Source organism: Liolophura sinensis, chromosome 13 (assembly GCF_032854445.1).
Source record: "Liolophura sinensis isolate JHLJ2023 chromosome 13, CUHK_Ljap_v2, whole genome shotgun sequence".
NCBI lineage: Eukaryota > Metazoa > Mollusca > Polyplacophora > Chitonida > Chitonidae > Liolophura > Liolophura sinensis.
The window spans coordinates 23,542,659-23,558,296 of record NC_088307.1 but is presented as its reverse complement, the minus strand read 5'-3'; the positions used below and the strand labels follow the sequence as shown (position 1 = coordinate 23,558,296).

At 39.3% G+C, this 15,638-nt stretch overlaps 1 protein-coding gene across 1 annotated transcript; it reads left to right on the top strand.

Moving 5' to 3' along the window:
- Nucleotides 1-1,834: 1,834 nt before the first annotated feature.
- Nucleotides 1,835-11,004, top strand: LOC135480998 (zinc finger protein Gfi-1b-like). The gene is made up of 4 exons (XM_064760929.1): nucleotides 1,835-1,940; nucleotides 6,564-6,794; nucleotides 7,390-7,977; nucleotides 10,733-11,004. Exons 1-4 carry the CDS (start codon nucleotides 1,835-1,837, stop codon nucleotides 11,002-11,004), a joined length of 1,197 nt encoding a protein of 398 aa, XP_064616999.1.
- Nucleotides 11,005-15,638: the final 4,634 nt, after the last annotated feature.

The following is a 15,638-nucleotide window of genomic DNA, read 5'->3' as shown; positions in this document are numbered from 1 at the left end:
GAGGTATGAAAACCTTTGTTCCACTGCATTTTATATGCCCCATTTTCAGATTTGTTTAATTCAGATGGGAGTTAAAATTCTTGGAAGAAGTTAAACTGTTTTCAGTTTTTTTTGTGACGACTTAAATAAGACATCATTTGTTCATCAATAACGATCAATATGGAGCAGCAGTTATACAAATATTTCCTGCGTCCTAAACTTTAAATAATAATGATGAAAGATCGTACAAATCTGGTTTCTAAAATCTATAATCTAAGTTTATATTATATAACATATGTAATAGGATGTTTTTATTTTTATTTTTATATTGCATTATTTAAATTAACTTGTTACAAGTTGTGGCAGGAAACGATCTCAGAACTTTTCCTTACCCAAAATGTTCTTATTTTTTTTCTCCTATACATTTCGTCTCGGTTTTGTAAATAGCCAAAGCTAACCAAAGCAATAAGCCTGGCAAGATTTCAAAATAAGTCTTTAATATATTTGCTGCGTATTTGCTTGAACAGTTGCCTCGTCTAGAATTCATCGTCCCTGGAATGTTCATTTTACGCCCAGCGTTTACCGTAAGGAGCTGTAATTCGGGATATCAAAATAGATTAATATCTTTTATTACCACCTTGATGTTTGTGCGTAGCGGATTTCGTGCTATGAAAACTAGACCCCTGTTAATCCCCTAATTGACTAATCTACACAAAGCCAAAATCGTTGCGGTTAAAACTGGGATATGTCCGAGGGCTACTGTGTTCTATTAAGGCAAAACCCTCCTGGCTCATTTAATCCCATCGAAAGGCTAGGCAAATCCCAGTGGTAAATCCCCCATCAGATTGTCCAGCCTGCTGTAGGAGCATCTATACAGTGGAGAAAGTTGTCTTTAGGGGTTATCTTAAATCCTTTACAGGAGGAGATTGTTTAATTTGGAACAAATATATACACAAAGAGAATACAAAAAATTCATACCATTATGTTATGAAGGAATGCTAAAATCGCAATGGCGTAATAAAATCAAGAATTTGTCATTTAGCTTATTCCGGATTATAGCCTGTCTCGCATGCGTGCATGCTGCAAACCTGGGCCTCTCTGTATTAAAGCTAGCAGTGCTTTTCCCAAGGGTTTCGCAGGGGGGCGTGGCTAAAGGTCCTGTGTTTACCACGTGGAGGGCTGTGGTTGACCAATGAGCGGTCGCTCTCCACCTCCGATTTCACACGCACCTGCTACTTTAGCGGTTTATGCGCATGTGCGCTACTACAGTGAGGCGTCTGTCAACTGCTCATTTTCACATAACTGAAATGTGCTGATCGTAACAGATGGCCCAACTGCCGGATTTTCCCCGAGATTCGAGTTTTGCTACCGGCTTAATACTGCCGTTCTCTCCCACCAGTAACTCATTTGTTAATCGCCCTTCCCTCGAAGCGGAGGCCTTCATCACGATTACTGGGCATTTCTACGCGCGCATAGGGATAACTCACCGGGGCATTTAGAACAGTCTATACCCATTCGACTGAACTTTGTTTTATGGGCTTCGAATCAGTTCTCGGGGCCTTTTCGCATTGGATTGTGCAATTATATACCTGATTTTTACTTTTAAAAACTTTTCTGTTCAAAACTGACCTGTTTTGTTCACAGTCATCTCAACTAAAGCCAGCTTTTGGTTCTTTGAACAAATGGATTTAAACCAAAAAGTAGATTTCGTTTAAGAAAATTCCATCAAGGAGAACTGCGTCAATTTTTGTTTCCACTGTTGTTTCATGGTGCGAATCCCTCACTCGCTAAAGTCGGTTGTATGTATCCATTGTCGGAGTCCAGCCGAATTTCTCCCGCCCGTCTGGTCAGCGAAATGCCTCGGTCATTCCTCGTGAAGAGTCAGAAGGTCCATCCGTACGGACAGATGGAGATGACAGACCAGAGAAGTGCCTTCCGTGTGGTCATTCCCAGACAAGCAGGTACGTCTTGAAACTTGTGATACATTTATTTGGTCTGGGGTGGGGAAGTGGGGGGTGAAATGGGTGAGAGAGGTTTTATGCATTTCCTGAAAACTGAAAAATGAATTCCTCTACATGTGAACTTATTTATTTATTTATTTATTTATGGTATAACGCCGTACTCAAGAAATATTCACATATAGGACGGTGGTGAGACTTAGGGGTGGAAGAAGAAGGAGTATATGGGCTAGACCAACGATCTTCGCCGAGTAATTGACTTGATATTTGAAATTTGGCGTTCAAGATAACCGAATTAAAATTTGTCTACTTTCTTGAAAGACACAGATTTTTTTTCTTAAATTACACACATATTAAAGCCATTTCTAAGTTATGACGAGATCTGTACGTTTGCCTTAAAATTGATATAGCTCATAGTATTTACTATAACATGTGTTATATTTATCACTCGCCTGATGACAACTAAATATATCAAGACAATTTATAAAATAATCTTCCATTCTCTTAATTTGTAATCGTGTTTCAACTAAACTGCGTACAAATGATCCGACTGCGATGTACAGAATCTATTCAATTACATCGGAAGAAGGCTAAATTTGCGATAGAAATACGTTAATTCACTAAAAACTGAAATCTATATGCCTCAAAACAGACAATCGTACATATACCAGCCCTCAACCGTAATAAACATTCCAGGTCAACAATCGCAAGATCAATTTCCATCTCCGGCCTGGACTGGCAGCAACCTGCGGATGGTCGTGGGTTTCTCCCGGACATTGCCCGGTTTCCTCCCACCATAATGCTGGCCGCCGTCGTATAAGTGAAATATTCTCGAGATTCGTAAAACACCAATCAAAAAAAAAAATAAATAAATCAATTTCCAAATCAACGCTCAACATCAAATTCCAAAGAAAATATATAAAGTGAGAAATTGTAGCAAATGTTAAGAGAATGTAAGTGCACGAATTTAATCGGTAAACAAATCGTGCAACATAAGTTGTTATTTATCAAAAATATCTCATATGTACAACGTGGTGGGTTAACATGAGACGATGCATGCACGTGCCCCGGGCCAGAGGTTAAGCGGAATTAGACATAATTATGAAGTAGAGGGCCAGAGATTCTGCAGACTGCGTCGAAAGTATATTAACTAACATCGGAAATGACAGATATTCCATCTTCACTTTCAAATTCATGAAAAGGACCATGACTTTGTCTCTATTTCGTCGCGTACCAATACAGATGGCGGGCTTTTATCAATGAAGAACTGTTGACTGCATGATTCCGTCCTTTTTTCGTTCTTTATGTACAATCTCAGTTCTTCGGGTGGTTTGTGTTATACGTCGTTTTTAGGAATGTCCTTATTGGTTGACGGCTGGTATACGAATGTCTGTTTCGAGGCATAGATTAAACTAATGGATTTGTTTATTTATTTCATTGGTATTTCACACTGTAAACAAGAGGCGATCGAGTATATCTGTATTCTGAGCAAACATTCGCCAACATGAAGTGGGCAAATAAACTGTGCGTTATATACGCTGAGACACAGAGTCACTGTCAGTCACTTATTTTCCGCCAAAGCTTTATGGCGCTTATAAAGGAGTGCACATAACTATGCTATGTGTGACCAGATAACAGATCGCTTCCGAATATCTTTCTTCAGTGAAATGTTCCAAAAGTGTTGCACGCTTTATTTATTTATTTGAATATTATTTTATTCTTAATTATTGCTACTTAAGCGATGCATAACATACAATTTTTCAGTTGTTTATCTTATATTGACGAATGTTGTTTTGGCGTTTTGTCGAACAATAAATCTTATCTGAAACATTATTTGTATAGACTTATTGATATATATTCATTTAACAATAACCTTTGATTTTAAAGTTATTTATATAAGTAAACCACCTTATTATCACGGATATGTATTCCGATATAACTCGACGGACCTTTTATTACCCAGCGTAACAATTTTTTTACAAGCCCTACATTAAAGAAGGCTTATACATTACACATTATAGCCTATGGAGTGTCTTATATACTGCTGTTATTATAAAACACTGACCAAAAGACACATGTGACTTTCTCAAATGCTTGAACCCATGACATCAATTCTAAATTGAAATTGAAGGCGTTTCGCCCAAACATGCATTCATCGTATAGTTATATGAATACGACTTCTTCCTATATCATGTCCTGCGAAAGTCGCACATGCATGAATAGGGAGCCATCAAATTCAGATGACGCATGCGCATGTGTTTTACTGGTGTCTTGGTCAACATTTAATTATTCTAAGAGAATTAGAAAGCGTGACTGAGAAGAAAACGCGGTATAAGTGGATTTTCACAAGATCTGACAACTATATCCAAACATTTAAGATTGATATGTCACAAAAAAGTGTTAATTTACAAGTTACTTATGCCACCGGAGTTGTTTTACGAGAAATATTTTTCGAATAAATATATTTGCATCAAGTGCATATTTATACAGAACAACACTGTTGTATATGTCAAATGGCATGAATTTGTTATAAATAGAATTAGTATGAATTCGTTGTGGTCGGTATCTTATAATAGAGTATATTTCTATTAATTCTTTTCAGATATATTAGCTCTGAGATCGGTTGGTCATGCCCTTAGCTTCACGTCCACATTATACCGGTACATTACGTTCGTTATAGCTATAAGCTGGGAAAAAGGAATGTCGGCTTGTACACTTTTCACATAGATTATGGATACACACTGGTTACGTGTGACCATTTGTCATTTGACCCTTTGCATTATCGTCTCCGCTGTGGTTTTACTCTGTATGCTGTTAGTCTTTTATTATATAGTCTTAAATATATTATATTTGTGTCAATATTTTGAAAGTTAACAATATCCATCCGTTATACAACGTCCAAACTAAGTACAAAGGTGAACGGGATACTTGTTCCAGTCCACTTTAATTTAACTTATTGATAGCTATTTAAAACAAACTGATACCGTTCACTTTCCACATACTTTTGCCGTTATATAACGTATTCGTGCCGTCAAGTTTTCGCATGTTTAGGCTAAATGACTGTATAGAACAGATTGCCACATTTGCCTGCTATTGATTGGTTTGATGGGGGGTTATAGAGGTCAGGCATCTCGCTATAGGGGAAAACCAGGGTAGAGACGGAAAGAAAGCACCGCACTTTGTTAGTGACCTAACCTGAATTCGAACTTGTTACCTCTTGGACAGTTTATGGAACAATTTAAGGATAAGAGATTACGGCGGAAGTCGTTATAGAAAAAAATTTTTTTATGCCGTACAAACTATCTGCCTTGTTCAATTGTTATAGTCTTTCCCAATTTATTCAATGTTTGCATGTAAGGGAAAATAAGTTCCTAAAATATCTCTTCAAACATGAGACCGGCATTTTGACCTTAACCCCGGCCAGCACGCATCTAAAACCCGCAGGTACCTACGTCATGTAGCACGTGTTGAAATCACACCGTTGTTTCACGACGTGTACTCGTGAATCCACTCACAAAGCTTTAATTTTCACCAAAGTGCAGCTAAAATTAAAGTTCCAACACAGCAGTAGTTCAAAAGTTGTAATCCGTGCAGAGATAGCGAGACATATATAGCCCAGCGCGCCAAAGCCGTCACAGATAGCACGGGACACTTCCGAACAACAGCAACAGGTGACGCGGTTCACAGCCGACAGTCCGTGTCACCAGCCGGTCACCTCCCAGACCTGGGCATGATAAATCTGGCTCGGATAAAAGTTTAAGATTTGAGATCGGACTCACCTTTTAGACTAAGGTCTGTATTAACTACGCGTGGAATCACAAAGTCCATCGACACTGTATCATGCAGAGGGAAGTCACTTAATATCTCACAGTTGTATTTTCTCCCACGGAAACTGACGCGACCGACATCAAATATTAAATCTCGCTACACTCGTCTTAAGTATTTTCTTGTAAAATAAATTCAGATAAAGGACGTTTAATACAAAAAAACACTCATGGATACGACATTATCTTCAATAGTTTCAATAATACGCTGATGTACGTCATTTGTTTAAACTAATGTGCACAATTTATTTATTTATTTATTTGATTGGTGTTTTACGCCATGCTCAAGAATATTTCACTCATACGACGGCGGCCAGCATTATGGTGGGAGGAAACCGGGCACAGCCCGCAATCTTCACTATATGTAGACGGTAGCTCTGCTTAGTTCTCATTGAAAGCTAAAAATTGAAAGAAAGTGTATTTGCAGTTTTCTTGCCCAGATGGAAATAACAAAACTTACATGCTTCCTGTTTGTTACTTCCTACTGGTAGCTGTAGGCATTAATGAGCAGGCAGAGGAACAGTGGCATTTGAGTAATTCTAGACCAATGTCGTCAGTTATATTTCATCATTATATTAACATCACTGCATTGTTTTTTTTTACCTAATTCTGCTTAAGAAAGAGTTCTAGGGGTTGTGCAGCTTTCTACTATTTAACCATGTACATGAACAGTTAGAATAAAAACCTAACTGAGTTAAACTTCTGTGCTATTGTGTTGCTGTAGAGCACATAACCACTCGGCCACGGAGCCCCCCCTCCCAATAAAGAGAAAATATAACGCATGTTCTACTGACTGTTTCAGACTTTTGCAGTGGGCTCCCCTTCCGCCAGTTTTACCCGGCGTTTTACTCGCCCATGTGGGCCCTGCCCTCTCCTGCCTCAGCCCTGACTCCACTGCCGGACAGAGAGACCCGGACAGACCAGGAAAAAAAGTCTGGAGATGACGCGGAACAGTTTGAGGCGTTCCGACCATGGCAGAGTTCACCCGTTCCCACCAAATGCCCAACAGACGCAACCAAGGATTCAGCTACAGGTAGGGGAACGCGTTTACGTATTCATATAAGTATTCATTTTTAATTTACGTATTCAATCTCATCAATCCATTAAGGAAGGAAACTCTGTATGTACATATAACATATATCTGTTCTCCTATTTTCTCCACAACCATCCATTTGATCCATTTCGTAATTCCGGGAGCGTTGCCAAAAAATCAAATGAATTGGAATGTCGTATATTTGAAAAATTTGCGTATGCAAATTAAGCATTGATAACATCATGTATACTTTTCTGTGTGCAGTGAATACTTTATCTCACTTGACAGATATAAATTATTTTGAATGGGCACTGCACTAGACCAGTGAGGTCGCAGGTTCGAATCCAGTTCTCGCTGGTTTTGATGCAGCTTTAAGTCAGAAGGTTCATCAGCCAGTTGAAAGAGGGTAGTGGCCTACTTCGGGTACTCTGAGATTGCCAAACCCGTATTCTTATATATCAGTCCAGTTTTACTCAAATCCATCTACATCAGTAACACAACATATGCGCCTTTATTCCGTTGTTATGTCGTGTTTTATTCATTCCATTACGAATTGTCTGTATTTTTACTTATTTAATTTTTTTATGCTTTGCAGTGGATTCAGCGCGAATCTTCCCAAAACCAAGCCACAAGTTTACCTACAGCGACCTCTATCGGTACCACGTCCTCCAAGGCCTTGTCCGGCCAATGTGTAACGTTCTTCCGTTTGAGCACCAGAGTCAGTTTTGGCCGTTCGGGCTCAGTACTTCCAGCCTTTTGAGCGCACAGAGAGCCCAAGCAGAGTCAAATTTTTATCCGGACAAATTCCACATTTCCGGATCGTCGTCGGGAACGACGGACAAACCGGACGCCTCGTACGAGTGCATCAAATGTCTGAAGCAGTTCTCGACGCCGCACGGATTAGAGGTCCACGTGCGACGTTCGCACAGCGGAAAGCGCCCGTTCGCCTGCGACGTCTGCAGCAAAACGTTCGGACACGCTGTGAGCTTGACGCAGCATCGCGTCGTACACACACAGGAGAAGAGCTTTCAGTGCCAGCAGTGCGGGAAAAGCTTTAAGCGTTCCTCGACCCTCTCCACGCACCTGCTGATCCACAGCGACACCAGGCCCTACCCCTGTCCGTTCTGCGGCAAGAGATTTCATCAGAAGTCAGACATGAAGAAGCACACCTACATCCATACAGGTAAATATGTTATATTTATTATTTATCTGATTTGATTTGTGTTTTAAGCTGAACGCAAAAAACTTCCTTGTATAAAAAGTGAGTGGAGGATACCTGTTAGCACCGCTCTGAATTAGAGAGCTGACAAATCTCCTGACGTAAATTTAAGCCACAGCCGAACCAGCGAGAGCTGGGTTTGAACAACCCAACAAACTGCTTAAGGGTTTGAGAGTCGGATGGAACCAACTCTTTAACCATCTGAGCCAACGATTGCACTGTGGAAGTATATAACGATTTGATAAACCTGGATAAACCTAAAATTTGATAAAACTAATTAATCCCTTTGTTGCTGAAGTGATTTAGGTTTAGTTGTTTGCATGACTTGTTTGAGTGACGAATTACAAAACGGACACCATTTGTGAACCATAACAGACATGTCAGGTCAACCCAAGATCAATTTTCATAACTGTACAACCTTCAACACAAACTACCAAAGAACTGTGAAAGTATGTATAGGACTTAGGTCAGATTGAAGATTAACAGTCAACATTTTTCAGTGATACCAGGAATACGCAATTACCGAAGGTTCCTTGAGCGAAAATTTAATCAATACGCAAACCCCAGACCATACAACTTGGTTAGTAATAAACCTTGTCAGTAATAAAAATTTGTATCGCATTTGGGTTTTGATTGCAAATTTTCATAGATCCCCACGTGGCAATTTTAGTTAACACTGACGATGGATGCACATTCCCTGGTTACGGGATAAACGGAATTTGCGCAAACATTGCTACTTACGGTTTCTACTCTGTTTCCTTCATCGATTAACTCGAACTTATCTCTTGAGGTGGAACGTCCTTGAGAGCGTGGTGTTCAACACCAATGAAATAACAACCAGATGAGCCCGGTAATATTTGCATTGGGCGGGGAGAATGGGTGGGTGTAACAATTTGTCAAATACTTGTACTCACAACTGAGTGACAGTTGGCATTACAATAGCTGGTTTCAAATATATGTTTACTTAATTTATCAAATTTGTAAATATTTCGAAACATTGGACCTCTTAGTGACAAATTCGCGGAAATGACACAAATAATATGAAACATAAATTATTATTTAATGCGTTACCATGAAAACTATTGGTTCACCAATAGTATAATTCTGATTCAGTGTGTCACGTGCATTTCCACGTTGAGGAAATATAACAATCACTTACATATTTCATAAGCCAAGGCGTAATAAAACTATACAGGTCTGCTTAAAACAAATATTTTATATATGGCTAAAACATAAAATAGTCCCTTTTGTTCAGCGTTCCCACCACAAACATTGCACCGGTCAGTACAACCTCCACACTCTCGAATCAAAGCTGCTCCAATGAGTTTGATTTGCTCAGCTTTTTAAGATTTGCATATCGGTTCATTTGTATTTGACGTTAAGTCTAGCGTCAGGTATGAAGAGGCATATGCTAATTAAGCAGGTGGTCAAACGTAAAGCAGGCCAAACCAAACATTTCTGTGTTAAGTGACAAAACCTGGGCGTTTGTAATCGATACGATGTGGGCTAAATCAGACGAGGGTAATACCTCGTATTTACCGTTCAGCGCTAAATTCATATTGTTCACACAGATTTTGTGTTGTGGGACAACAATGGGCGTGCAGCGCATCTGCTCAGTGAACGTGATATTGACATGGGATATCGAAAATGTACCTCACCCTAGATTAACGTTAGAAGTGTTGGAAGTTTCTCCAAAACAAGAATGTGTATACCAACAGTCAGCCGCATTGGACGCGTTCGAAGTCAGTAAGCGTTAGACCAGATTCCACAACAATGTTTAACGCAAACCACCAAAATCACCAAGGAAGTATTTAAAGGACGAAATTATAGGACGATGCCATGTATAAAGACAAGCCTTGAGCAATTTTCAATGAAGCTGAAAAAACTCAAGGAACGTTTAAGACGCTATATTGAAATACCTCCCAAATCTGGATCATGCTCATTTTTAATATTTTATATTTTAACTATTTTTAGTAGATAGTCTCATTTGTGCATTCTTCATATACTGTGGAAACTTTATTCAACATGCATAGATCATGCTGGCTTCCTCTCCGGCCAGAAATGGGAAGGTCTGTTAGCAACGTGCGGATGGTCGTGTGTTTCCTCCGGGCTCCGCCCTGTTTCATCCCACCATAATGCTTGCCGCCTTCATATAAGTGACGTATTCTTGAGTAGGGCGTAAAACACCAATCAAATAAATAAATAAATAAATAAATCAACATGCATAGATATCCCCAAGTCCTGAGTTAAACGCAATAATATATTTTGTATGCTGTGTTCACATTTACGAGAATTAAGAAACTTAGAGTAAAGGCTTTTGACGGAATGTCCTAGGCACACTAATTTTGTGTAGTGAAGGATCTTTTTTGTTACAAATGCTTCCTTTTATTTTAAAATCACCACGAAACTTCTGAACCATTGAGGGCTTAGTGTTTTCTACAGCTGACAGCTGCATGATGTAGGCCTTCACGAATGCGGCAATCGATTTTAAAGACAGCATTAACAAAAATAGCCTTGTGTATTTTGTAAAATCATCACGCATAGTTTTTACATTAATTCTGATATTTATTTTGAAAACTACGCAGCTTATGTGCTCTAGTTTTTGGTTCGTTTATCATTATTTTTTATACTGGCAATCTGTATGAATTCCTTGCATACTTACATTTTCTTGTCATATGCTCGAAATTCAAAACCTTTCTTGTGTTTATCTTTTAAACAGGAGAAAAGCCTTACAAGTGTACCCAGTGTGGGAAAGCATTTAGCCAGTCTTCCAATCTCATCACCCATTGCAGGAAACATACGGGCTTCAAACCATTTTCCTGCTCTAAATGTGGACGGTCCTTCCAGAGAAAAGTCGACTTGCGGCGACATACCGAGACACAGCACTCTAAAAGTGGGTCGAGCATCGACGGACCCAACGCTTGCACACAGACCCAAGACTTCCGATCTGACCCAACTCTTCCCAGGGCTGATGGCAAAACCTTAATTTAACAAGAGGATGGCTTTTGACTGTAATTATGACTGAGATGTGTTAATACCTTAAATTTATAAAATATGTAATACACACACAGAAATACATAGCTTACCTTCAAACATTGAAAAATGTAAATTCGGCGAACAAAATCACAGTTTTATAAATGTTTACGTCGAACACTGGTGTAATGTTCCACTCTGCAGAGCTGACTGGAAGTGACAGTGCTCCCAATATGGCGGCATGAGAACTTCGTCGACAAAAAATCCCCAACAGTGCTCAAAAAGTTTGACTGAAAGTTTAATGTATCGTTGGATCTTTGCTCAAAATATTGTCTTCCATAAAGAGTTTATTATCAGTGTTCGTGACATTTGAGATGATATATTGCCGATTAGGGTTTGTTATTACTTTAAATTGCATGGATGCCATAACACATCACATATTTATAAGTATACAAACAAACACACACAGATATATATATATATATATTCACCCACACAGGCAGATTCTTGACTCTGTTGCAATATTTCGTAAAATTTTCTTTTCGCCATCACCAAAAGCGGCCTGTCGGACACGCTTTTTGGGCTGGAAAGGAACAAGCTAATACGAAATGCAATAAAGGCCAAAATCTTTTATAAATCAGCATCAGAACATCATTGTGGTCTGTTTAGTGCATGATGTCTTTTTATTTATGTTATATTTTACATGTTATTTTTTTTACCTTTAAATAACGCGTGCTACGACATATAATTTGTCAACATGAACATGAGAAAAATTGCCTAATAAGACTTACTACAACCTGTGTAAAAATTATTTACCGGCACTTGGTTGTAATTCTTGTTCCTATTTTGACGCAATTTTCGTTTTTGCAATATGTTTTTATATTTGTATATTTAATAGCTCCTCTCAAGTCATGTCTCAGGATATATTTTTAGGCACGCGCAAAGCCGATGGCTTTTTTTTTTTTAAATTCTTGCTGTACTACTTAACATTGGAAAGAACGCGTTCATGTTATGAACTTAACTTGATATATTGTATGTACGCCTGGGTTGTTGGGGAACAAATTTTTTTCCACCTATAAAACTGTTCATGAAGGCTTTCGTTTTCTTTACCTCTGACGCAGTAATTGTTTCTATGCCACACCTTTTGTACCACACTATATACATAGACTTCAGTCCCACACCGTGTGACGTTGCAGTTACTGTGTATTACGTATGTAAAATGCAATAGCTTTATGAGCAAAAGATCGCAGAAAACGCGAAGTCTGAGACAAGATTTGTTTCCCTTCTGTTTTTTTTTTTTTTTAGTCCCAGCCGGCTAGTTCGGCTTCTCAGATTTTCACTCATCTTCGTGTCCACATGTTTTGTGCCCATAAAACAAAGGTAAATGTTGCGCAATGGTGGTAATCAGTTAACACGCATGATCAACCAAACAATAGTGGCACTAAGTACGACTTACATCATGACACGCGTTAATGAATTATTGTGCAATAGGTTGTTGTTGTTTATATTGGCACTGCAATGCACGCACTTATTATATCTTATCAACTACTGAACCAAACATTTAGGTTTCTCTGGATAAAGGCTTAAGGCGGCATTTAAAATAATTCCCTTTTCTCTGAATATACGATGTATTTAAGTTTCTGGTACTGTGCAAGTTAAAACCAATAATATATTTTTTGCACAAAGGAAATTGAATGTGTTTGTTATACTTATGACTTTTAAGCGTGAAGTTATTATGTTACACTATATATGTGTGTTTTTATCATAATACTCTAATAGATATATAATCATCAGCATAAAACATATGCGTTCATCATGACGAATAACCATATAGAGACGATTTTCACAACATCAGTGCAAAAGAATAACAAAGATTCCGGAAATTGGATTGGAAGCTTGTGAAACCTTTCACATTTGCGTGGTGATGCCTCGACTTCATTATTATTACTTCGTCGTCGTGGGTATCCTCTTGGCTCTGTCCGGTTTCCTCCCACTATATATAATGCTGGCTGACGTCGTATAAGTGAAACATTCTTGAGTACGGCGTAAAACACCAGTCAAATAAATAAAAAAGTAAATAAATCATTATTGAACTACGTACAAACTATGAGCGCAAGGAAGTATGTATTATACAAAATAAATTTCACTGGCTTTGAGATAAGAGAGGCTTACTACAGTTTTGGGTGCAAGGAAGAGCCGCTTCGGTGGCCTAATGGTTAGAGCGTCGGCCTCGACTTCGAGAGATGCGGAATCAAACCTGGGCAGCGTCATACCATTATGGTACTTGTAGCTGCTTCGCTTAATGTCAAGTGTTTTCGGCATAATACTTCATTGGTGGCAGCACTTTGATTGCACGGACTCGCCTATGGACCTCGTCGTCATATGACTGAAAAATTGTAAAGTGCGACGGAAAACCGAAACATACATAGGGCCTACATCAAGATCAAGATTTCCTTCTCTTGGTAATTTCTATTTCAGTATAGACGTCGTTTTCAACAGTATTTTGGTCAATAGCTGAGCGGTTAGGACGCTCGTTTTTCAATCGCCAGACCACATACGCGGTATAGGGGATTCACTCCCGACTTGTGATTCCGCCGCTCTTCATGTTCGTGGGATCTTGATTCTGGCAGCAAATATGTGGCCCACAGTGGCCTTTGAGTCGTTTTCGTAGTCGCTAACTGAAGACCGATTGTCTTCTACCAACATTTGCGTGTGCAAATGATGTACTCCATCAAAAATAAGCGGTTTACCCCTGGTTTAAAATTGGCCGCCACGATATAAGTGAGAAATTCTCCTATGCTCAAAGCATTAATCTTTTAATTTTAACTTACTGAGTCTGAGTGGTGTTAGAATGTATTGTGTTATTATAACATTCTGCCATACTCAACATAATATCCCGTTAGTCTAATAGAATCTTTATGATGAATTAATAGAATATGTGTGTTATATTTAAGACAACAATCTTCTGCAGTAACACAATACATCCTAACATCATTCAGACTTTCTGTTCAAATTAACCGATTATTGTTTTTTTTTTTTTTTTTTGAGTATATCAAATAAATAAATAAGTATCCGTGACAGTGTATTCCTGTAGAAGACTGGTTTCAATGCCAGTATTTTGGTTCAGTGCTGCCTCAGTGGAATGCTGTACGGACACCTGATCAGGCGGCACTTGGTCTTGTCTACTCTTATGAAGAGTACCAAGCCAGGGGAATAGCAAGATTACGAGTTAAGCAACGCGGTTCTACTGCTTATGTGACAATTTATTTGATTTATTTGATTGGTGTTGTACGCCGTACTCGAGAATATTTCATTTATACGACGGCGGTCAGCATTATGGTGGGAGGAAACCGGATAGAGCCCGGAGGAAACTCACGATCATCCGCATATTACTGAGAGACCTTCTTTATGTGAAACGCTTAAACACATACAGGTCAATTGGTTTTGATCCCCAGGCCACAAATTCATACAAACAAAACCTCTATTTCAAAATGCAAGATAATAAAAAAAACACAGAACGCTAATTTCATTGGAAAAAAAAATGTCTATGTCTAGCCGAGCTAACCAATCAGTCGTGCAATTCAAATTCTAACACCTGGAGCCGCCTCATTCAATGCACTGTATGTCGCCTGTTCAATCATTTGACTGTTTTTTTACGCCATGCCGAAAAATATTTCACTTATGCAAAGGAGTTTAGGTTAACGAGTGCGGGAAATCGGCTGTCCCTAGCTGTGTAAACCGCATTCCTCTGATATATGTAAGTAGCTGAGGAAGCATGCATTTACCACAGCGCCGCACAGATTTTCTCCTGCACAGAAAGCTAAGTGTGTACACCTTATTGGTGGAACTTCATACAAGACGGAGATGAGGATTCACTGTCCGATATTCATATCGATTGATGTATTTGCTGAATGCCATATTAAACAATGTTTCACTTCTACGATGTACGGTGGTTTTATGAGTGTAGGAAACTGGAATGCCCGGTGTGAACCAGCGACCACTGCCAAGTTACTAACGATCTTTTCCACGTGTGGTGTACTGGAATGCACACTATATATTAGTGGAAGACAATTGGTCTTCAGTAAACGTTACACTGTGAAATTTTGTCATACGAGCTTCGTCCAGGTCCTCAAGCACTGACAGTGAGGAATGCACGAATTCCCTGTCCCTGACCGGGTTCAAATAGACTTATTCTGGGATTGAACCACCACCTCGCGTTTCCTAGCGGTTAAAAGAGAAATGCACTATCTGAACAACAGGGCCATGCACGACCCATCTCGGCAGCATTTTAGGATGTGAGAAAATGATGCCAGTACAAGTATAAGCCGTCCATCCACGCGCGTTCTCAGAGTCGGCTCAATTGGCCTCTTGCATGTTAGGCGGCCATCAGCAATGAGGTGTGCCGCGCCAGCGAGCGTGCCTCTGGCGTCTCTCCGAAATCTCCCGACTATCCCCGGAGACTTCCGATCGATAGCTCGACAGCACGAAGTTGTCAGATTGCTGCACTGGTTGATGCGCTGTGTAACACCATGTATGTTCTACGCATAACCATCATCATGCTGAACTGTCGCAACGAGCATGTTTACTCAGAGCTGTCGTGTATTTGTCTGAGATATATACAAGTCTGTTGTAAAGTTCTGTACCTCGATTAC

Bases quoted from the DNA above. Each gene is read 5' to 3' on its own strand.
- LOC135480998 (XM_064760929.1), top strand. From the start codon at position 1,835: ATGCCTCGGTCATTCCTCGTGAAGAGTCAGAAGGTCCATCCGTACGGA. The intron at 6,795-7,389 runs GTAGGGGAACGC...TATGCTTTGCAG, and splicing joins AACCAAGGATTCAGCTACAG to TGGATTCAGCGCGAATCTTC. The intron at 7,978-10,732 runs GTAAATATGTTA...TCTTTTAAACAG, and splicing joins GCACACCTACATCCATACAG to GAGAAAAGCCTTACAAGTGT.